The sequence below is a fragment of the Salvelinus alpinus genome, chromosome 28 (genome assembly GCF_045679555.1).
Source record: "Salvelinus alpinus chromosome 28, SLU_Salpinus.1, whole genome shotgun sequence".
Classification (NCBI taxonomy): Eukaryota; Metazoa; Chordata; class Actinopteri; order Salmoniformes; family Salmonidae; genus Salvelinus; species Salvelinus alpinus.
Genome location: NC_092113.1, coordinates 8,286,695 through 8,309,614, shown reverse-complemented (window position 1 = coordinate 8,309,614; position 22,920 = coordinate 8,286,695). Strand labels below are relative to the sequence as shown.

Sequence of the window (22,920 nt, the reverse complement as noted above, 5' to 3'; positions counted from 1 at the left end):
CAAATACTATTTTACTTGTCTTTATAGTTTGTCTTTTATGGCCCTCGCCTGAAAAGCAGATTTCTTCTTTAGTGGAGCCTCTTCCTCTTTCTTTTCCTGGACTTCCTCCTCTTCCTCTTCACTGTCACTCTCAAAAAGATGGTAGCCACAGTTGTTCTCAACTGAGGGGAAACGACAGAAGTGTCAGACAACAAAGACAAACTCCTACTTATGCATCCTACTTTATACTGTTGCAGTATATAAATGGTTTTGATTACTTGAATCAAAAAGTGAGTATTTATAATGAGATGAAATTAAACCATATCCCATTATGTACACGAGGATTCAGCACCCGATCGAATAAGGTGGAATCAAGCACATTGTTAATCTTTTCAAGCCATATCCATCCCATTTCACCATTCAAGGTTCTTTCTGTAACTGACCAAATCGGAATCATGTTAGTTAGATTTATGGAACACTTACCGCCAGGCCGTGAGACCCATGGTTTCCACCATTTCCCCTGATCGTTCACAGCCTTCTCACTCTCACCTGGAAAACATATTCACCCATTCATCCCGACATCATAAATGTATCCGTTCATTCAGTGAGAATGACAAGAATAATGATCATGATGAGTTGAGTCTCCCACCACCTTAAAATGATGTAAAGCAATTTGAGCACCAACTCTAGTAGGGGGAAAATACAAAGATCCGGTCAAAGAGTATACGTTTAAGAACTGACCCTCCGTCAGTGGTTAAGGACAACTTCCACTAGCTAGCCCCATGAGGCTCACCCTTTGGCACGATATCAGCAGGGGGTGTTGCTGCGTCTCCCTGGCCAGGCTTACTCTTATGTTTGGATTTGATCTTCTCCATCCTAGAGGAAGGAATCAACACAGTGAATTCAAACAATGCGACAATAGCAAACCCATTAGACTGAAAACTAAATGAGAACAAACAAACTGCTGTGGCATAAGTCTTACTGCTTCTTCAGCGTCGCCACAGACTTCCTCTCCATCTCCAGTCTGGCAGCAACCAGTTTCTTCACCTTGGCTTCAAAGAGCTCAGCACCCCTTGAAATATGAGGGGACAAACAACCTATGAAGTCCTACTTTCAGTGGGTACCATTCCATAGATAAACATGACTTTTTCCAATAGTACCAAAGTATTCTAAAATCATTGATAGGGAAGTGGTCAGACACTAAATGATGATGATTGTTATTATTAACCTGGAGGCCAGGATCTTGGAGGCCCTGAGGTCAGACACCACATACAGGAAGTAGTAGCTGAGGAAAACCCTTCTCTGAGCCAAGAGCACGGTGAAGCAGATCGCATCCCACACAATGCCCGCCTCCCCCTCCGGCAGCTCACACTCATCATCAGGAGCAGCTGGGAACACACACACACATATATACACACAACTGAGATGACGCACACACACACACACACACACACACACACACACAGTGTGTTAATCGGTATTATCAGTCACACTTACAGACATCATAGCCTTTGACTGTACAGACCATGCTGAAGGCCTGAATGAGCCAGCAGCCATTCTTCAACAGGCTGTCCAGATAAGCACACGAGCCAAGCTGTGGACACACATACAGCAAGTCAGATAGCACAGAGGGGAGAGAAGACTGGACTTGAGACAGTGAGTTTGGGAAGTTAGTGAAGCACTAACACAGAACAGGCAGTTAGCATTGACGAGTGATTAAAATCGACTGGGTTATTAGCATAATCTGTCGTACGCTATGCATAATACAGTATATGAATGAAAAAACACTTTCAGCAACGAGGATAGGCTAGCCTAGGCAATTAGTAATTAGTTAGCTAACATACAGATAGCAGGTTCTTCATGCCAATGACGAAGCAAGTGTATCCGATGAGGCAGTCCCAGAGCCTGAGGATGTTTCGTACGGGCTTCATTAGCAGGCTTCCCCCAAACAGCATGAAGTAGAAGCAGGCTACCAGGTAGCCGAGGCAGAATATGTTGATGCGGGTGGTGCCCGTGATGAAGATGAGGCACAGCACTAGCCAGAAGAAGTAGCTGAACACAAAAACCTTGGCGATGTCCAGGTAGGACCTGAGGTAAGGAGAGACACAGACATATCCATATAACTATATGAGTAGGTCCAGACCTGACTGGAAAAAAAACCCTAGTTGAAAATTCAAAGTTTTCCTAATCAGGCCACGTTTCACGAAAACGACAAAGCAGTTGTCTAAAGCCCACGCTTTTTAGGGAAGGGAGTCCTCTGACCTGCATTGGAGGAAGTTGTTGACGGGAATGTACTGGTTGAAGGAACGCGGGTCCAGGCTGCGGCTGATCTCTACGTTCTCCCCTGCCATGAGGCGCACGGCGGCCCGGTTCTCCTCCTCAAACACCTGCCACTGCAGCGTGGAGCACAGCAGCAGGAGGTGGTCGTCTGGACACACAGCAAAACAAAATGGCTGCCTTGTTCACTTATGTAGGAGTTACAGATTGATGGTGTATGAAGGGATTTACAGTACACACTATATATAGTAGACAATGGCCTGAATCCTTGAGATATGCATGTAATTCATACTTTCACGTAAATCAAGAATGAATGCCAATGCGATATTTCCCCACAATTTGGGAATTTGTAAATGGCTGGGATGAACACAAAGAGACTCACAGAGGATGAAGGAAGGGGCGGGACGCATGGCAAAGTCAGGCAGGTAAAGCCACTTGATGAGGTTGGAGGTCAAAGCCTGACTGGAGGTCCTCCATGGATAATCTGACAGAGAGAAGAGAATATTGAGAAGTTACGCTGGACAAAAATATAAACGCAACATGTAAAGTGTTGGTCCAATGTTTCATGAGATGAAATAAAAGATCACAGAAATGTTCCATAAGCACAAAAAGCTTATTTCTCTAAAATGTTGGGCACACATTTATTTGCATCCCTGTTAGTGAGCATTTCTCTTTTGCCAAGATAATCCATCCACCTGACATGTGTGGCATATCAAGATGCTGATTAAACGGCAGGATCATTACACAGGTGCACCTTGTACTTGGGGAAATAAAAGGCCACTAAAATGTGCAGTTTTCTCATACGACACAACGCCACAAATGTCTCAAGCTTTGAGGGTGCGGGCAATTGGCGTGCTGACTGCAGGAATGTCCACCAGAGCTGTTGCCAGATAATTTCATGTTAATTTATCTACCATTAGCCGCCTCCAATGTCGTTTTAGAGAATTTGGTAGTACATCCAACCGGCCTCACAACCACAGACCAGTATGGCGTTGTGTGGGCGAGCAGTTTGTTGATGTCAACTTTGTGAACAGAGTGCCCCATGGTGGCGGTGGGATTATGATATGGGCAGGCATAAACTACGGACAACAAACACAGTTGCATTTTATCGATGGCAATTTGAATGCCCCATGGTGACGAGTTCCTGAGGCCCATTGTTGTGCCATTCATCCACCGCCATCACCTCATGTTTCAACATGATAATTCATGGCCCCATGTGACCCATACACAATTCCTGGAAGCTGAAAATGTCCCAGTTCTATCATGGCCTGCATACTCACCTGACATGTCACCCATTGATTATGTTTGGGATGCTCTGGATCGATGTGTACGACAGCATGTTTCAGTTCAAGCCAATATCCAGCAACTTCGCACAGCCAGTGAAGAGGAGTGGGACAACATTCCACAGGCCACAATCAACAGCCTGATCAACTCAATGTGAAGGAGATGAGGCAAATGGTGGTCACACCAGATACTGACTGGTTTTCTGATTCACACCCCTACCTTTTTTTGAAGGTATCTGTAACCAACAGATGCATGTATGTATTCCCAGTCATGTGAAATCCATAGAGTAGGGCCTAATGAATTTATTTAAATTGACTGATTTCGTTATATGAACTATTACTCTTTAAAATCTTCGAAATTGTTGCGTGTTGCGTTTATATTTTTGTTCCATAAGGAGTTTCAGAGTAGGAATGCTGATCTAGGATAAGTTTAGTCTTTTAGATCATAATGAATAAGATTGTATGAACAGATCCTAGATCAACACTCCTACCCTAAGTCACGTTTTAGATACTGGCCCTTGAAAGTTATTCTGGTGTAAGGCCTATGTAATTGCAAGATTATGTTATAATACTTTCATTGCATCAAATGGTTGTTTTATGCAACAGAATAGAGGGTTCTTATTACTCTATTGTGACTGTGTGAACTGAAAGTGGGCCTCCGCGAGATAACACTGACAGGAGATTTACGATGTCTTTGGGGATACCACATTCCAGAGCATGAGTTAATGTTTCTGTTCTATATGGTACCAGAGAGAGATGACCCCTGGGCCAGACCTTGGTCTCTACACAATGAGATACTGTCTGCTGTGAATTATTAGTATCTTTCACACAAATCTTAACCTTGTGACCCATTCCATACATCTGTTGTTTGTCATGAACATCCAGGAGGATGGACTTTGCTATAAAATGCTGTGGCTCAAATCCGCTCGTTGAGTTCTCAGTAATCACCTCCAGGGGTGATGTTAAAACTTGTGAAATATAGCCAAGACGTCTATGATTCATTCAGAATAGGATCTGCTCTGCACTGACCAAATTTGTACTTGTTTGGGGGCAGTGGTCATTAGAATAATACTCAGCATGCTTTGCAAGTGTTTGTCTTTACATTTACATGTTGGTCATTCAGTAGATGCTGTTATACAGAGTGACTGGCAGTCAGTGCATTCAACTAAGGTAGTTAAACAACAACAACAACTCACAGTCATAGCAAGTAAATAAAATAATCTGTAACCGTTCCTAGAATGTTACTGTAGATGAAGTGGTGTGTTGGTTTATTCTGTTAATTAGACTAATTTCAACATCCACGCTGCCAGTTTTAAAGCTTTTTTAAAAGCTAACATATGTACATGTGACAGATGGGAGCAATAATCAATATTCTGTTGCGTTCTTCAGTTGGTTCCTCTTTCCTATATAATTGTGATATAATGCTTACGTCATTGAGAATGTATGTGCAGGTGAAATTTGTCCATAGAATCAATGACCGGAAATACAGATTTTCAACGTCTGTAATTTATACTTTCAACCTCCCCATAAGATGTCTCTTTGACGTCCGGAAAATACTTATTTTCGATGTCCTGAAAAGACACCTGAAAAGACATCTTGTCAACATCCATTTGCGACTTATTTTCGACGTCCGGAAAATACGTATTTTCGAAGTCTGGAAAATACATGTTCTAACCTTCCTTCAGCACCTGAAATACATGTGATGTCAGCATCATTTTGTCAGCGTCATTTAGCATTTTGCTTACTGGGTTATCTCCAGATATCTCTACTTACCGACACAGAGAGCGGGAGGGATGCCGATACAGAGCAGGTACTGCAGCACCATGAGGCTTGCAGTGAAGCAGCAGTACTTAGGCCACACTTCCCCCATGGCCTTCCTGCGTCGTCGTGACAGAACGGCCATCAGAGCACAGGAGTGCAGCAGCGAGTAGAAATCCATCCGCTGGCCAATCACATTCACCGCCACCACAAAGCACACCTGAGGGACAGGAGGACCATCTCAAAGAGCTATACAACCACCGTGACATGATGATACTACAAAAATGAAAACATACAGATTAACAGCAAAGACAACTATAGATAACTTCAGAAACTGTATTTCAAATTACAAATCTGAAATTGAAGTCAACAGTAAAAGAGGCTATTGCAGCCCCAAGAATCGGTTGGAGCTACTGTACCTCCAGGCCAAATTTGTAGAAGAAGTAGTTGATGAAGTATTTGATGCAGGGCAGGATGCCATGGTCCAGGTGCTGGCGTGTGATGCCCTGGAAGATAATGCTGAAGGTGGGGACCTTGAGGTTGTTGTGAAGGCGGTAGTAGAGCTGGTGTCTAGAGACCGTCACCTCAAACACCAGCAGCCCCAGCACCATCAGGTGGTTCTGACGTCAAAGACAAACACAACCAAAGAACACTCAGACTACTGAACTATAGAACCACAGATCAATGAAGCTACCACGCTAATAATAGAGAGGATATTCATTTATATGTGCCGTATTTACCAATATGCATTAATCTGCTATTAATATGCATATATCTCAAAATCTCTCTTTCAATTAATTTCATGGTTGTACAGTGCATGGCAGGATTGACAAATGACGTCGATATTACTAAATAACCACGGACACTGAGTAAGAAGCTTGTCTTACGCTGAGACAGGGCAGGATCCTGTCTTCACACTTGCGCAGTGCTCCACACCATATGGCTGGGTCAACAGGCTTCACATACAGCACAGACCTCCTCAGCAGCTCTGCCATGTTCCCCTCCAGCCCTGTCCCATTAGCTGACACAAGGCTCTGACACACAGAGACACATACTACTGTAAACATAGATAGTCACACATACGCAAGCATAAAAATACCAGTTGACACACAGTCCATTGTATCTAAACAATGACATAATCCCCTTGGGAGCCAACCATTACTGAGTATATATTGCTATGCCTGTGGAATAATTAGTGAATATTTGGTCAGTGTTTCGCATGCCAGTGGTAAGTGAACTCACAGCAGTGCAGTTGGAGGAGTACTCCAAAGGTTTGATGACCTTGAGCTGGTACAGCATCTTACACACCACCATGACACAGGCCCAGACCGAGGACACACTGGAGGCGATGGGGCGGAGCCGGGGGAAGGGCAGGGCGAAGGTCCACAGAACCAGGAACATGAAGTTCATCAGGGACACCTGGGGCACAAAGAAAAAAGAAAGAAAACAAATGTTTTGTGCAGACATCCTACACTGCATAACATATTAGGTGGTAAAATCAGGGCAGTGTAAATGCAGTAAATACAATATAGAAGGTACTATAAATGGGGTCAAGGTACAATGAGAATGTGGAGTTCAAGGGTCACATAAAGACATCTGACCTCTTGTAGGGACACCCAGATGATGCCAGTGGAAACAATCTTGAGGCTGTGAACCTCCAGCAGCCTCCAGCCCATCTCCTGAGCCCGCTGGAAGATAGCCAGAGCCTGGAACAGCAGCAGGCTGGCCCGGTCCACTATCAACCCCCACTGGGTCAGACGCTCCTCTGGGGGAACTGACGGACACAAAAAGGACATCAGACTCAAGGTCAGATGTAAGATCTGAAATGCTGTGCTAGATTTGACAGACTTTTGTTTAAGTGGCATATTTGCTTGTACTGTCTTTGTGCTGTTAAAATTGTACTTTTCGTACAGTAAATTAGAATCTGAATCTCAGAGTCTCAGTGGCACACACCTGTTCCTTCCTGCTCCTCCTCAGGTTTCTCTGATGAGGCAGACAGTCCATCATTCTCCAACGTGTCCTGACTCCCCACACGTTCTGACTCCCCACTCGTCTGCTCACTCTGCTCCTTCGCCATCCTAGCAGAACGAGGGTAGGCAAGTCCATCATGGATTTAGTCATTTTAATACATTATACTGTATAATAACATTATATATGATGCCATACATTGTCTTTTTTCATCCATGTACAGGAAGAAAGTGTATTAAGAGTGTACCGTTTCTGTAACTTTTCAATGTTTTCTTTAATTCTGAGGAAGAATAAACATCAGTTAAACCTTGCACTTACAGTGGTAAAAAATGTATTACATGAAATTATCTGAAAAATATTTATTTTAAATTACTCAGAATTAATGACGGACTGATGGATTTAAATTATATATCTGCACTCTCAAATGGTGCTGCTTTCTCTGTATAATAACGCCAACATGTTATAACATGAGATTAACATATTTGTACACTCCTTACTTTGATTTTGCCCAACTAAGGTTGTTTAAGATGACTCAAACTCTGAGCAATCCACGGTGTGAAGCATGCCATTCAAGGAGACAGAAATACAACTCTTACATGTCAGCTATCACATTGACTGAGTTCCTCAGCTCCTCCTCTCTGGGTGAAGAGATGGACAGAATGGATGAGACACAACAACATAGAGATGGGTGGAGAATGACAGACAGCTTATTTTCCCCCCCAAAATAGGAAAGAACACCCCAGCAAGTATTAAACCATTGATTTGGGGGACCAATCAGATCAAAATGTTCAATATCTCTCTGCAGCACAGGAGGTTGGTGGTGACTTAATTGGGGAGGACGGTCTCATGCTAATGGCTGGAGCGGTTTGATACCGTTCCAGACATTACTATGAGCAGTCCTCCCCTCAGCAGCCTCCACCGCCATTGTACATATTTTTTTTATTAAGAAAATATATGTCTCTAAAAATACCAGTTGACATGAAAGAAACACTTCAATGGACTAATATTTCCCTCCTCCCTGATATAAAGCACATTATCCCAGTGGTTGCGATCAGGTAAGCTGTCCCACCTGGTTGGTCCATGGTGGACAGGTACGTTGTCCAGGTTGGTGAGATCCAGGAAGTCCTGGTTGAAGTAGTGAAGCTGCAGGATGCAGGCCAATAGGAAGGTTGCAGGGAGGAGGATCCGAGCAAACAGCTCCACAGTATCATATTGCTCCAACCCGAGATCACGCAGACTAGAGGACAGAGCGGGACAGGGACAGCACTGAGCGAACAGATATAGGATCTTAATTTGAGCCAGTTTGCTATAGCAGCAAATGTGAATTATTATGTGGATTATGTGGACACTTTCTGTAGGGGTTGATACATTTTTCTTTCAATTTCAAGTCTGACAAACTTAAAAGAAGCCTTTTTAAAACTAAAATACACTACAAGTTTGCAGTTCCTGCAGTGCAGGAAAAATCGCAGCAACAAAATAGTGATAAAATTAAGATCCTACTACATCTGTATAAGAATAACTCAGTAACAGTATGCAAAGACACTGTGAATCACAAATGTTCCTTAGCCATGGACCATCAGGGAGACTTCTAGACACAGGGTACAAGATGAGTAATTTTGCGCCAATGAATGAATCAATGAATCAATTAACAATGTAGTACATCAAAGTCTTGGGATGACTACAACAATATGGAGGCATAAGCAGCGTTGTGAATGTACAGGGTTGGCCACAGTGCCACCATTACCACTCACCCTTCCTCAGACATGCCCATGATCTGTCTGAACAGGCCAGAAATGGTCTTGAACTGGTACATGTAGATGGCAATCAGGACCACCATGGAGTAGCCCACCACCACCGCCCAGAAGTACTTCAGCACTCGCCTCCACACGTCACAACGGATCTGAGGAACGGTAACATAGATGCCATGATGCTAATCAGGTCAAATCATTATGAAATTTGTCTAGTAACCGAGGGAAATCAGAAGGTTAGTTGATCTTTATAAAACAACATATTTTACTGTTAATATTGCTCCCCAGGATTTTTGGTATAGCAATAATCATAGGTATACCAATGATCATAGCGAGCAATATTAACAGTAAAATACCTTATTTTATAAAGATCAACCGTACCCTCTGATTTCCCTCGGTTACTAGACAAATTTCATATGACAACAGGCGACCACAAAACAAGTTGCCTTTTCACACCCATCTATTTTTATTTAACCTTTATTTAGCTAGGCAAGTCAGGTCAGAACAAATTCTGATTTACAATGACAGCCTACACCGGCCGAACCCGGACGACACTGGGCCAATTGTGCGCCGCCCTATGGGACTCCCAATCACAGCCGGTTGTGATACAGCCTGGATTCGAACCAGGGTGTCTGTAGTGACGCCTCAAGCACTGAGATGCAGTGCCTTAGACCGCTGCGCCACTCGGGAGCCCATCTATCATCAGTGTCTTGAAATATTACATTTTACATTTTAGCGCACACTTTTATCCAGAGCGACGTACAGGAGCAACTGGGGTTAACTTCCTTGCTCAAGGGCACATCGGCGGATTTATCACCTGTCGGCTCAGGGATTCGACCTTTCGGTTACGGGCCCAATGCTCTTAACTGCTAGCCTACCGGCCACCCTGAGTTGTGTGCAATCTGGAGGAGTTAAGTAATATCCATTGTTCCCTGGAACATGGACAGTAAAGTTGTATTGTACATTGTATATCATGTGCAGCATACACACCACCACTGACATACACTACAACACTATCCAGGAGTCATATATATGAGGCCCACCTGGTAGAGGACGACACAGAAGAGGAACAGCATGATGTAGAGGATCTTGTAGACCATCACCTTCCCAGAGAAGCTGACCACAAAGAACATGTAGCAGCAGAACAGGATCCAGTACTTCACCAGGGTTCCTTTGACCGCTGAACCCAGCACCTCCATTATGGGAGAGGTTTCCCCTTCATCCGCTGAGGGAGAGGAGGAGCACAATGTAGAACATGTCACCGTACCTGGGTCAAGGTTCAAACACCTATGAGTTAGAGAGCACTGTTAAGTGAAGCTTGTTATAAACACCTAGGAACAATATCATATCCATTTATAATGCATCGTAACTGAATTAGAGAACGTGACTTTATCAATGTAAAGCTATAAAGGGTGCATATAAAGAGAGGAGTCCATACGTGGGAGTACTTTCACTTCCTCCAGAGACTCGTCAGACTCCTTGAGATCCTGCTCTTCCTGTTTCTCCTTCTGTTGTTGGCGGAACAGCAGCCAAAAGCTGAAGGTGTACAACACCTTGCCTCCCAGGTGGATGCAGGGTGCTGGGTAGATGGCCATGTCAAAGTCCACCAGCACGGCATTTGGCAGGCCAGGGTACAGCTCATCTCGCCGCAGCCTCAGGCCACTCAGGAAGGCGAGCAGCAACAGCAAGGTGCCGTACACCGCCAGGAAGGGAGCGCTCATCATGGCGTAGCGCCGACGGTCACGCATCATCCAGATCACACACGACCACACCAGCAGGGCGAACGTCAGCCAGCTGTTATAGGTGATGCTCCACACCTGAGTGGTTGAAGGAACACGGGAGGCATGCCACACATCTTATAGTCATACCCATGTTCACGTTCAAAGATTGCAAGGTAATGTGAAGGTAACGTAGCTCTATTCAGTTAGACTTTTAAAGGAATTGTTTTCAGAGAGTTAATTGTTGAATGACTAATGTCTACACCAAAACCTTAATAGTGTCGTGGAAAGGAAGTGGTTTACCATCATGATGATGAGTGCGCTGATGTAGCTGTGCTTCATGATGAACAGGCCAAACACAGCCAGTCCACTGGGGCCATTCTCTTCCTCGCTCATAGACACCTCACTCCTCCCCTCCCTCATAGACACCTCACTCCTCCTCTCCCTCATAGACACCTCACTCCTCCCCTCCCTCATAGACACCTCACTCCTCCCCTCCCTCATAGACACCTCACTCCTCCCCTCCCTCATAGACACCTCACTCCTCCCCTCCCTCATAGACACCTCACTCCGTCCCTCCCTCAAAGACACCTCACTCCTCCCCTCCCTCATAGACACCTCACTCCTCCCCTCCCTCATAGACACCTCACTCCGTCCCTCCCTCAAAGACACCTCCCTCCTCCCCTCCCTCATAGACACCTCACTCCGTCCCTCCCTCAAAGACACCTCACTCCATCCCTCCCTCATAGACACCTCACTCCTCCCCTCCCTCATAGACACCTCACTCCGTCCCTCCCTCAAAGACACCTCACTCCATCCCTCCCTCATAGACACCTCACTCCTCCTCTCCTTCTCTTCCTCACTACTCTCTTCAACCTCCTCCGACTCTGAGAGAGGAAAACAGCAGAAGATGGAGTTTAGGAAAGTTTTTATACCATATAATTGTCATATTTTAAGGCTATGACGTATCAGTTTCTACACTAGTGATGAACATTTATTCAATATTCAATTCCTATAATTTATTTATGACTGGGTAAGATCAAAATATCCAGGTGGATATAAAAAATGACTTCCCATAAGTCAAACCTTTCGTTTATTTCCGAACATTGTGGTAATTCTACCAAATAATGGACCTTGGAGTAGATTTGACTTGGACATTGACAAGGCTGGCAGGTACATACCTTGTGAGGGTGACAAGTCTATTCCTTCGTATTGTGGTGGAGGGTAGCAGTTTGCACACCCTGCCCCTGGCCCACCCAGCAGTAACCCCATCTCCTGTCCTCTCAGATCATGCCATGAGCTGCTCATCAGTAAGACCATTGGCTGCAGAGGAAAAACAGTGTAGAATTTTGGCTTTGAAGAAAAGTGATGCGCACCGGATGTACGGTGTCTGCCCAGACATGTAACGTCCCGTTAAGGTAGTTATGACAACACATTGGGAGAGCAGAATGTACCTCCTGCACCTCCTCATCTGGCATGTAAGTTTCCTCATCCGTACTGGTCAGTAGCTGCAAAAGACAAAATATAATTGTTCCAGAAATCTGTAGAAAATCATGATGGTAAAACTACAGGAGAATGTAGAAGAAAAATAGAACTGTAGTAGATTTCAACACCTCCAGTCGGTCTCCTGAGATGAATAAGACCTTGGAGAAGCTGGGGGGATCCTCAGGGATTTCTACTGGACTCTCAGACTTCACCAGAGTATCCTAGCAGAAATACACAGACAGCACCATGAAATGACTGACACACAATTAACACCTCCAACAAAGGATAAACCAGCAGAGTTTTATTTAATCTACAAGACATTGACAGCGTCTGACATGGCACCCTATTCACTATATAGAGCCCTACCACATTTACAGTAGTGCACTATATAGGGAATAGGGTTCAATTTCAGACGCAGCTATTCACTATGAAGGTCTTAGTTGCATTAGAGTCTCAGTCTAGGTAAAGTACCTCTTCTTCAGTGATGTAGACCCACTTGTGCAGCAAAGACACCATTGTGTAATAGAGGAGCAGCAGCACCATGGGGTTGATGAAGACAGGCCAGCTGACATCTGCCTGCAGACCCAGACTGTATGGCTCAGTCTCATTGGTCCGGATGAACGCTGTCATACCAAACAGCCTGAACAAAACCAGAGGGCGATTAATCTCTTGGGACAGACCACGTAAACAAAAATGGTACCGTAGATCTCTCATGATACAACGGAAAGCGTGTGATAACGAGCAGTAGTAGTTCCGGTGCTTCGGACAAATCACGATTTTCTTTCAAATTTCGGGAAGGGGAGGGGACATTTGGCCCATAGACTTGTTTGCTCTTTGTTCCGGTTCCAATCTCTTCTCTTAACACATATGGACTCAGAACTTAATCGAGCATCTGACTAATTACAAACAACATTCACAGTAGATAGATCAACTATATCCTGAAATTGGAAGACGAGCATGTATCAGTTTATGACATTTAACAATGATTTGTATATGCCTGTGTCCAGTGTAATAGAGTGTGTAATTATTTGGTATTTCGACAAGTATGAATAAATACAATCTGTTTTTCAGTGGCTGTTTTTCAGCCAGCAAACCAATATGGTTAAAATGACTGTGTGTATCTGCACAGTCAGCATCCAGCCAGCGTTGCTACATCCTGGTCCTGTGACCCTACCTGGCGTAGATGTCCTGTGGGGGTACGATCTGTTGGGCCAGGGGCAGCTGGTACAGGTAGAGGCTCAGCAGGTGACCAGCGCTGAATATAGCCATCATCACACAGAGGGTACTGAAAAACAGCAGGCTGAGGGAGCGGAGAAACACCCACCACCACACCAGGCCTAGGAACGTCCCGAAATACACTGCCGAAGTCAGGGAGGGTAGGGCGATGCCTGGTACAGGGGGAAGAGGACCAGTCAAGGGGAGAAAGGAGAAGATTATAGTCCCGTTCGGGAGCAGATAGTAAATGTGTCTTATTTTGGCTGAGCTGGACAGCAGAGAATGCTGAGCCAATGCAAGACTTTAAGTCTGGCGTGCAAGACAAGTACGTGAGAGTCCAAAGTGGCAGCCTTTTGAGATGTACCTGCCAGCCCCAGTAGTACGGTGACCACTACTTTCCCTGCTGTGTTCATGATGGCGGACAGCAAGAGGCGCAGTCCAAGGGCAAATGCAATGAACTTCTGGACAAACTGAGGGGTTACCGGCGCCGCTGTGATTTCGTCTGAGCTGTCACAGGACAAGCCATCTGTGACATCACTTTCCACTTCAGACTCTGAGTCGGACATCTCCACATCCTGCTTTGTCAAAAGAGCACAAGTTCGGTGGACAAGAAGTTGGCGTTGTTTCGTAACACTGTTTTCCTTTCTAACAGATTCAAGCTGAAGGAGGACCATGCTCAAACCACTAGAGTAGAGGTGCTGACATACTGCGTGAGAAGGTGAGGCACCCTACCTTCGCATTCTTGAAATCCTTTACAACATATCACCATGTATGATGTACTTTTCTCAAGCTCTCAGGTAAAACAACAATGGTAAAACTATACTGTGAATTGAACAAAAGTGGCAGATGAAATTGGCCATGTGGATACCTCAGGGTCAGAGGGTTTGATGCAGTTCTCGTGGACATTAAGTTGTGGCGCGGAGCACAGCAGCTTCCTGACCAGGCAGAGTATGATGAGCCCAGACAGGAAGAGCCCCAGATCAGGGGCTAAGAGACGCAAAGTGTTCCCTGCATCCACCAAACTGAACCTGGGGACAGAACACAAGACAAATCTGATGAACAACACCTGCATTAGAAACACCACCAAAGTCTGCTTTAAAAAAAGTCAAGAAAATGTGGCCCTACCGTACAATGCCCAAATGGTAGAGAACATTTTCCCAATATTCGTTCTCTGTTGAACAACACAAATATTTCAGATAGAAATCAAGTTTAGTCATATCCGCAAAATGCCAAAGCAACATCCACCCTCATCAAATGTTCATTGAATGAGTAAGTAATACGTTCATCATACTCTCCATGTATTGAAATGCTTAAACAAACTTCTTCTGCCTCTATTTTGGGTGGTGTTCAGCAGCAACTCTGAGTAGTCTGTTGTTAGTGGCTCAGTGAGCTGATAGAGGCTGGTGTTATCTTACCGTTCTGAGGTACGTAGGCAAAAGTGATCTGCATGAAACACTGGAGAGCCAGAAACGTCACGCTGGTGGAACAGATGAGCTGCAGGAACTTCCCTGTTTTTCCTTTAGAAATACAAGACCAGAGACGCAGATTAACAGAGGTCGAAAATAATATATTTTCCATTTTCTTGAGAAACAAAACATATTTCTTCCTTCCAACACGTCAAAGACACATACAAGGCATTCAGATCAGACTGTCTGTGTTCTGTTATAATCCATATGGGGACCACTACATGTAATTAGGCTGTTACTTTTTATGGCCTTTTTCTACTCTATTTTCCACTATCTTAATGGCTGAGGATAGTGGTGGAGTCTACTGCGGCAATGCAGATCCCATTTGTCTCTATACTCACAGATAGTGAGCTGTGCATGCCTTCAATGTAAATATATATTGGAAATATATATTATAGTTTGGTTTTTAATCAAATGAAATGGGAAACAAGCAAATGTTACAGGAAAAGAACATAAATGTTTCTAAATATGACTCTGGCTCGCACAAGCCAAGGCTCGTGCAAGGCTTCTTACTTTTGCTTCTAAATATGAGGGTCATCGGCATCATTTCATCCCTCTTTTCATGATGGGCATATGGACAAATGGAGTTGGTTTTACGCACGTCCAAAAAAATAATGATTAAAAAGGGAGAAGTCCACTCACTGTTTTTCTGCTCCCAAACTTGATATTTTAATAAAGCTTTGGGGATTAATATTTATTTCAAAGCAGTCTCATGAGACAATCCATTTATTGATAGGCTGCTATTTGGCGAATGCATTGGGCAGGTAAAAAAAAAAGAAGCCTTAATTGAGGGGAGAGGCTATGCTTGGTTTTTAATCAAATGAAACGAAAAACAAGAAATATGTTTTTAGAACAACAGCAATATCTATATATAGAATGCAGCGTGATATCATAAATTGCATCTATTGTTCCATGGCAGTGTGTGCACACGCATGTCTATACAAAATACTAGGCTCCTGTCAATTGTATCATTCATTGCCTACGTGCGAGGCACATTCAAAAAAAAGAAAATCCGCTGTTGATATGGCATTATAGGAGGACTGAGTAGTTTGGAGGCGCGTGTCTTTGATAATCGGACGAGTGGTGCTTTTTGAAAATGGGGATGGATTGTCTAATTGAACCAGCGAAATTAAGTATGCAGTTATGTGAATTGTGAAGCATAAAAAGCATGAGGACAAGGCACCCGCAGTAGACCATTTAAAACCCCTTTATTTATAGGCTACTTGACTAATGCATGGCCAGGATTAAAAGACGCCCCTATGCCAAGTTGTTAACCAGCTTTGATTAAGGGGAGGGTAGGCTATACTTAGTTTTTATATCTAATTAAATTAAATGGGGGAGTGCAAATGCTTTTTTTATGTTGCTAAATACCAGATTCACGGTGCAAAAGGCACACCTCTCATTCCAAGTGCACTGTGCATCACGGCTGCGCTTCTACTCTCAAAATCCATGCCATTAGCAACTGCGTTACTGTTAAGACCTGCTTTGGTGGGTTTTAAAACGTCCCTTTAGCTCTGCAGGAAAATGCCACGTTTGCGGTTGTTTTTATTAAGGACACACCTCAAATATTGCCACCCCTCCCAAGGATTCAGACCCTTTGATTTTTTTCACATTTTGTTACATTACAGCCTTATTCTAAAATGTATTAAAAAGTTTTTTCCTCATCAATCTACACACAATACCCCATAATGACAAAACAAAAACAGGGTTGTAGAAATGTTTGCAGTTTAAAAATTAAAAAAAACTGAAATGCATTTACGTAAGTATTCAGTATTTGGGGAGTTTCTCCCAGTCTTCTCTGCAGATTCTCTCAAGCTCTGTCAGGTTGGATGGGGAGCGTTGCTGCACAGTTAATTTCAGGTTTATCCAGAGATCCAGTTCCATCGGGTTCAAGTCCGGGCTCTGGCTGTGCCACTCATGGACATTCAGAGACTTGTTCCAAAGCCACTCCTGCGTTTTCTTGGTTGTGTGCTTAGGGTCGTTGTCCTGTTGGAAGGTGAACCTTCGCCCCAGTCTGAGGTCCTGAGCGCTCTGAAGCATGTTTTCATCAAGGATCTCTCTGTACTTTGCTCCGTTCATCTTTCCCTTGATCTTGACTAGTCTCCCAGTCCCTGCCACTGAAAAACATCTCCACAGCATGATGCTGCCACCACCATGCTTCACCATAGGGATGGTTCCAGGTTTCCTCCAAACGTGACGCTTGGCATTCAGGCCAAAGAGTTCAATCTTGGTTTCATCAGACCAGAGAATCTTTTTCTCATGGTCTGACAGTCCTTTATGTTCCTTTTACTGAGGAGTAGCTTCCGTCTGGCCACTCTACCATAAAGGCCTAATTGATGGAGTGCTGCAGAGATGTTTGTGCTTCTTGAAGGTTCTCCCATCTCCACAGAGGAACTCTGGAGCTCTGTCAGAGTGACCATCGGGTTCTTGGTCACCTCCCTGACGAAGGTCCTTCTCTGATTGGTCAGTTTTGCTGATTAGACTCAGCCAGCTCTAGGAAGAGTGTTGGTGGTTCCAAACTTATTCCATTTAAGAATGATGGATGCCACTGTGTTCTTGGGGACCTTCAATGCTTGAACGTGCCGTCCTTGGCCAGCTCTCCCGCTATCTCTCTCAGAATGACCTTCTTGATCCAAATCAGTCAGGTTTCAAGACTAGTCATTCAACTGAGACTGCTCTTCTCTGTATCACGGAGGCGCTCCGCACTGCTAAAGCTAACTCTCTCTCCTCTGCTCTCATCCTTCTAGACCTATCGGCTGCCTTCGATACTGTGAACCATCAGATCCTCCTCTCCACCCTCTCCGAGTTGGGCATCTCCGGCGCGGCCCACGCTTGGATTGCGTCCTACCTGACAGGTCGCTCCTACCAGGTGGCGTGGCGAGAATCTGTCTCCTCACCACGTGCTCTCACCACTGGTGTCCCCCAGGGCTCTGTTCTAGGCCCTCTCCTATTCTCGCTATACACCAAGTCACTTGGCTCTGTCATAACCTCACATGGTCTCTCCTATCATTGCTATGCAGACGACACACAACTAATCTTCTCCTTTCCCCCTTCTGATGACCAGGTGGCGAATCGCATCTCTGCATGTCTGGCAGACATATCAGTGTGGATGACGGATCACCACCTCAAGCTGAACCTCGGCAAGACGGAGCTGCTCTTCCTCCCGGGGAAGGACTGCCCGTTCCATGATCTCGCCATCACGGTTGACAACTCCATTGTGTCCTCCTCCCAGAGCGCTAAGAACCTTGGCGTGATCCTGGACAACACCCTGTCGTTCTCAACCAACATCAAGGCGGTGGCCCGTTCCTGTAGGTTCATGCTCTACAACATCCGCAGAGTACGACCCTGCCTCACACAGGAAGCGGCGCAGGTCCTAATCCAGGCACTTGTCATCTCCCGTCTGGATTACTGCAACTCGCTGTTGGCTGGGCTCCCTGCCTGTGCCATTAAACCCCTACAACTCATCCAGAACGCCGCAGCCCGTCTGGTGTTCAACCTTCCCAAGTTCTCTCACGTCACCCCGCTCCTCCGCTCTCTCCACTGGCTTCCAGTTGAAGCTCGCATCCGCTACAAGACCATGGTGCTTGCCTACGGAGCTGTGAGGGGAACGGCACCTCAGTACCTCCAGGCTCTGATCAGGCCCTACACCCAAACAAGGGCACTGCGTTCATCCACCTCTGGCCTGCTCGCCTCCCTACCACTGAGGAAGTACAGTTCCCGCTCAGCCCAGTCAAAACTGTTCGCTGCTCTGGCCCCCCAATGGTGGAACAAACTCCCTCACGACGCCAGGACAGCGGAGTCAATCACCACCTTCCGGAGACACCTGAAACCCCACCTCTTTAAGGAATACCTAGGATAGGATAAAGTAATCCTTCTCACTCCCCCCCCCTTAAAAGATTTAGATGCACTATTGTAAAGTGGCCGTTCCACTGGATGTCATAAGGTGAATGCACCAATTTGTAAGTCGCTCTGGATAAGAGCGTCTGCTAAATGACTTAAATGAAATGAAATGAATGCTGCAGACATTTTTTGGTACCCTTACCAAGATCTGTGCCTCGACACAATCCTGTCTTGGAGCGCTACGGACAATTCCTTCGTCCTCATGGCTTGGTTTTTGCTCTGACATGCACTGTCAACTGTGGGACACTATATAGGCAGGTGTGTGCCTTTCCAAATATATGTCCAATTAATAGAATTTACCCCAGGTGGACTTCAATCAAGTTGTAGAAACATCTCAAGGATGATCAATGGAAACAGGATGCACCTGAGCTCAATTTCGAGTCTCATAGCAAAGGGTCTGAATACTTCTGTAAATAAGGTATTTCTGTTTTTTACTTATAATACATTTGCAAAAATGTCTTAAATCCTGTTAATGCTTCGTAATTATGGGGTATTGTGTGTAGATTGATGAGGGCATTTTTTTATTTAATCAATTTTAAAACAAGGCTGTAACGTAACAAAATGTGGAAAATGGAAGGGGTCTGAATTCTTTCTGATGCCATGTTTTTACTAAAAAGCTTTTCTTCATTTCTGCCCTCCCAAGTAAAGGCCGGTCAATTCTGCTTCAGTATGATGTGTTTAATCTCTGCACCATCCCCCGGCCACTCAAGCCAGGGGTGATATCATATTAGCGAGACGAAGAGATGGATAAGGTTCTACGAGGAATCGAAGAGAAAAGTCCAGCATGCAAGAAAACCATTTTACAAAAGCTGACACCACAACTTTTAATTTGACTATATAATTACTAGGTTATACATAATAGATAAGACCATACCGGCCACATCCCTTTACAAAGTACATGACCAATCCTTTAATTCAGCAACTTTATTGATCAATCTAAAATAGAATGGACATGTTGTATGTTGATCAAAATGAGTTGATGAATCACACACACACACACACACAATGTGACAGGGGCCGAAACTGACAGGGGCCAACTCACAGGGGCCGTGTTTATTAGCAAACATTCAAACAGTGAGGGCCCTGTAGCTTAGAATAAAATACCTTGCAACTTGGAATAAAATCCACCCTATTCTTTATTGTCTACTACTGTACTTGGGGTGCCATTTCCAAGCCAGTGGTGGTCTTCTGAAGTCTTACCTTGCATGGAGATGAGAGAGGGGTTTGGCAGCAGTGGAAGGGTGAGAAAGAAAAGGAAATACACCACAGACAGACCATTGTACCGGAATGATGACGCTACGGAGAGAAAACAATGATTTTACATTGATGTTAATCTGAATATAATATCGAGGTATGATTTTAATTTCTTGTCCTTGATGCTGTATTTTATGAGATTTTTCATTACGCTGTGTCTGTCCTACTGAAAATCTATATAAATACAGATGAAGAAGAGCTGCTAGAAACAAATAGCATACAGTATTATCCATCAAAGAGAAAAGGCATTGGTAATAAAATACTATGATCCATTGCACCTGCTAATTCAAAATGCATTAGTGTTGGACTGAACAAAACTCCATCACACAGTAAACAAGTTAGCAGCTTAAAAAAAACAGTGCGGCTTCTTGGACCAACAATGGCAATGAAACTGACAAGAAAATCACGGGTCATGGATTTAACTTTCTTAATCTTTTACCAATACAAAACACTCAGATGAAGGAAAGTATAATTTAACGATTAATGTATTTTTTTTCTTATTGAAATTATAGAAATCGTGATTTTCTTTACTTAATTCTGAACTAGAAAATTAGAATACTTACTGAATGTAATGACACCTTAACTTGTAAAATATGTCTTACATTTTACAATACAATAAACATACTATTCAACAACTTAAACATTGAATTCCCCATTACAGTTTTACAGCACAAGTTACTCAATTACTGCATGATCACAATATACCATGTTTCTGTGTCCATTCAAATAATTACCATCAGGGGAAACAAGACATAATTGATTAATCTGCATATTCCCCCAAACAACATGTTCAAGTAAATTTTCTGCGTTTTCCAGAAAACATCCAAAATGGTGCTTGTAGCAATATTATTAGATCACTTTATAAAGGCAGAATCTTTCAATGTAACTGTAAAAGTCACTACTATGACCTCAAGAACTAACACGTCCACAGTCCTTCTGCATTGGTGACCGACACTTGAATTGTTACTGTACATTCTTCCAGCCCCATAAGAATAAAATGTAAAAGAAAGGTCAACTTACCTGCAAGCAGAAGAAGAGGTAACACTAAGTTATAGAGAATCCCCACCACAATATCCCCCGCCATGTCTCCTTAGCGTGTGAGAGACACCCAGCACTCTGAAGACAGTCTACTCTCTGGGCTGCTTGTGGTTGCAGGTAACTCCCATCCGCTCATACATCTGTCTCCCTAGACCAGGCACAGTGATACACTAAAATAATGATCCTGAATGGTCCTGAATTAGAGGTTAAGTCAAAATGAAAGAGTTCCAAGACAAGAAGAGCGAAAACCAAATGGTGTTCATTGGTTTTGGATGCAGATGTGTGTGACTCCCCCTCTATCTAATTTATCTTTCACTCTCTTATCCCCACCCCCCCTTCTCCCCCCTTCTCCCCACCCCGCTTTAGTAATGGCCTGTGTCCCAGCTGCAGAATTATTACCCCGATAAGGAGGGAGGCTCCCATAGGAATCTCAATAGATGACTTACGATGAAGTTGTCCAAGAGCCCTGGAGTCCGCAGTGTCATTAGGCAGAGCAAAAACACACTTAGTCACGTAGGTGGCTAGACAATTTTTTCACTTTGTGGCCATTTGTTTGTATTGTCAATTACTAATACAGAGACCAAGCTCAACAATATGGACCCTCAAAATATAGGACATTGATGTGTTTTTCATAGGTTGTTTTTTCAGCACTTGGCCGGCCTGTGTTTTTTATCACAGCTCATCATCATTTTCTGCTGGCGAGGGAAAGTTTATCTAATATTCATGGCTGTGAGGCCATTAAGAGCCAGTAACTGCAGCAGAAGCGTATGGTGAACACAGCACATTGTCTGTCGGGCAGGAGTGGGAGGGAACACAGGGAACTAGGCTACACATCCAGTAAAACATACTTTTTTAAAGGGAGACATTTAATCAAGTCATTCAATTCAATTAACTTCCACCTTCAAATAATCAGATACATTTGGTGCCATTGTCTGGAGTTCAGGGATAAAGAAAATCACCATGAAACAGTACCATCTAGTGGTCAGAACCTTAATATCAGGACTGAGGATGGGACGTAAACCTAACAACTTCAATGAATAATTTCTCTAAACTGATGAAAAAAAACATCACCAAATTCATTTTTACAGAATACATTACATATGACGAAGAAACAATTCTCTGAGCCTCTTCGTAATACTTGTCATACATAGAGAACTTATACGTAAAAAAATTATACTTAACTAGGCAAGTCAGTTAAGAACACATTCTTATTTAAAATGACAGCCTGGAAACAGTGCCTCCACTGCCTTGTTCAGGAGCAGAACGACAGATTTTTACCTTGTCAGCTCGGGGATTTGATCTAGCAACCTTTCGGTTACTGACCTAACATTCTACCCACTAGGCTACATGCCGCCCCTCTATATACTATATACTCATTGTTGGTGTGGGACTTGCGTGGTGTGTGGGTGTGGTTTTTGACAATGTTTTTCGATTCCTCATGTCTAACTCATTGTTAGAAAATAGTTTGGTCCAAATCGGATGTTAGGTACTATATTTATTGAATATTACAGTGGCAAGAAAAAGTATGTGAACCCTTTGGAATTACCTGGATTTCTGTATAAATGGGTCATCACATTTGATCTGTTCTTCAGATCACAACAATAGACAAACATAGTGTGCTTAAACTAATAACACACAAATTATTGTATTTTTCTTGTCTATATTGAATACATAGTTTAAACATTCACAGTGTAGGTTGGAAAAAGTATGTGAACCCCTAGGTTAATGACTTCTCCAAAAGCTAATTGGAGTCAGGAGTCTGCTAACCTGGAGTTCAATCAATGAAACGAGTTTGGAGATGTTGGTTTGAGCCGCCTTGCCCTATAAAAAA

General features: G+C 43.8%; 1 protein-coding gene across 1 annotated transcript in view; it reads right to left on the bottom strand.

Moving 5' to 3' along the window:
• LOC139557985 (piezo-type mechanosensitive ion channel component 2-like) overlaps nucleotides 1-21,135 on the bottom strand; it is a 31,536-nt gene extending 10,401 nt beyond the window's left edge. Inside the window, exons 1-34 of the mRNA XM_071373356.1 lie at nucleotides 21,072-21,135; nucleotides 19,998-20,093; nucleotides 14,847-14,948; nucleotides 14,557-14,602; nucleotides 14,300-14,459; nucleotides 13,796-14,009; nucleotides 13,391-13,604; nucleotides 12,688-12,856; nucleotides 12,345-12,437; nucleotides 12,186-12,239; nucleotides 11,913-12,054; nucleotides 11,296-11,618; nucleotides 11,035-11,199; nucleotides 10,452-10,830; nucleotides 10,057-10,238; nucleotides 9,017-9,165; nucleotides 8,335-8,502; nucleotides 7,862-7,903; nucleotides 7,513-7,545; nucleotides 7,251-7,375; nucleotides 6,899-7,071; nucleotides 6,540-6,716; nucleotides 6,185-6,331; nucleotides 5,717-5,917; nucleotides 5,313-5,517; nucleotides 2,639-2,740; nucleotides 2,242-2,407; nucleotides 1,824-2,067; nucleotides 1,477-1,573; nucleotides 1,208-1,367; nucleotides 962-1,051; nucleotides 773-855; nucleotides 463-528; nucleotides 49-161 (exon numbers count right to left, since the gene is read on the bottom strand). Coding sequence (XP_071229457.1) covers nucleotides 49-161; nucleotides 463-528; nucleotides 773-855; nucleotides 962-1,051; nucleotides 1,208-1,367; nucleotides 1,477-1,573; nucleotides 1,824-2,067; nucleotides 2,242-2,407; nucleotides 2,639-2,740; nucleotides 5,313-5,517; nucleotides 5,717-5,917; nucleotides 6,185-6,331; nucleotides 6,540-6,716; nucleotides 6,899-7,071; nucleotides 7,251-7,375; nucleotides 7,513-7,545; nucleotides 7,862-7,903; nucleotides 8,335-8,502; nucleotides 9,017-9,165; nucleotides 10,057-10,238; nucleotides 10,452-10,830; nucleotides 11,035-11,199; nucleotides 11,296-11,618; nucleotides 11,913-12,054; nucleotides 12,186-12,239; nucleotides 12,345-12,437; nucleotides 12,688-12,856; nucleotides 13,391-13,604; nucleotides 13,796-14,009; nucleotides 14,300-14,459; nucleotides 14,557-14,602; nucleotides 14,847-14,948; nucleotides 19,998-20,093; nucleotides 21,072-21,135 — 4,944 coding nt within the window. The remainder of the gene's footprint in view (nucleotides 1-48; nucleotides 162-462; nucleotides 529-772; nucleotides 856-961; nucleotides 1,052-1,207; nucleotides 1,368-1,476; nucleotides 1,574-1,823; nucleotides 2,068-2,241; nucleotides 2,408-2,638; nucleotides 2,741-5,312; nucleotides 5,518-5,716; nucleotides 5,918-6,184; nucleotides 6,332-6,539; nucleotides 6,717-6,898; nucleotides 7,072-7,250; nucleotides 7,376-7,512; nucleotides 7,546-7,861; nucleotides 7,904-8,334; nucleotides 8,503-9,016; nucleotides 9,166-10,056; nucleotides 10,239-10,451; nucleotides 10,831-11,034; nucleotides 11,200-11,295; nucleotides 11,619-11,912; nucleotides 12,055-12,185; nucleotides 12,240-12,344; nucleotides 12,438-12,687; nucleotides 12,857-13,390; nucleotides 13,605-13,795; nucleotides 14,010-14,299; nucleotides 14,460-14,556; nucleotides 14,603-14,846; nucleotides 14,949-19,997; nucleotides 20,094-21,071) is intronic.
• Between the last annotated feature and the right edge of the window lie 1,785 nt (nucleotides 21,136-22,920).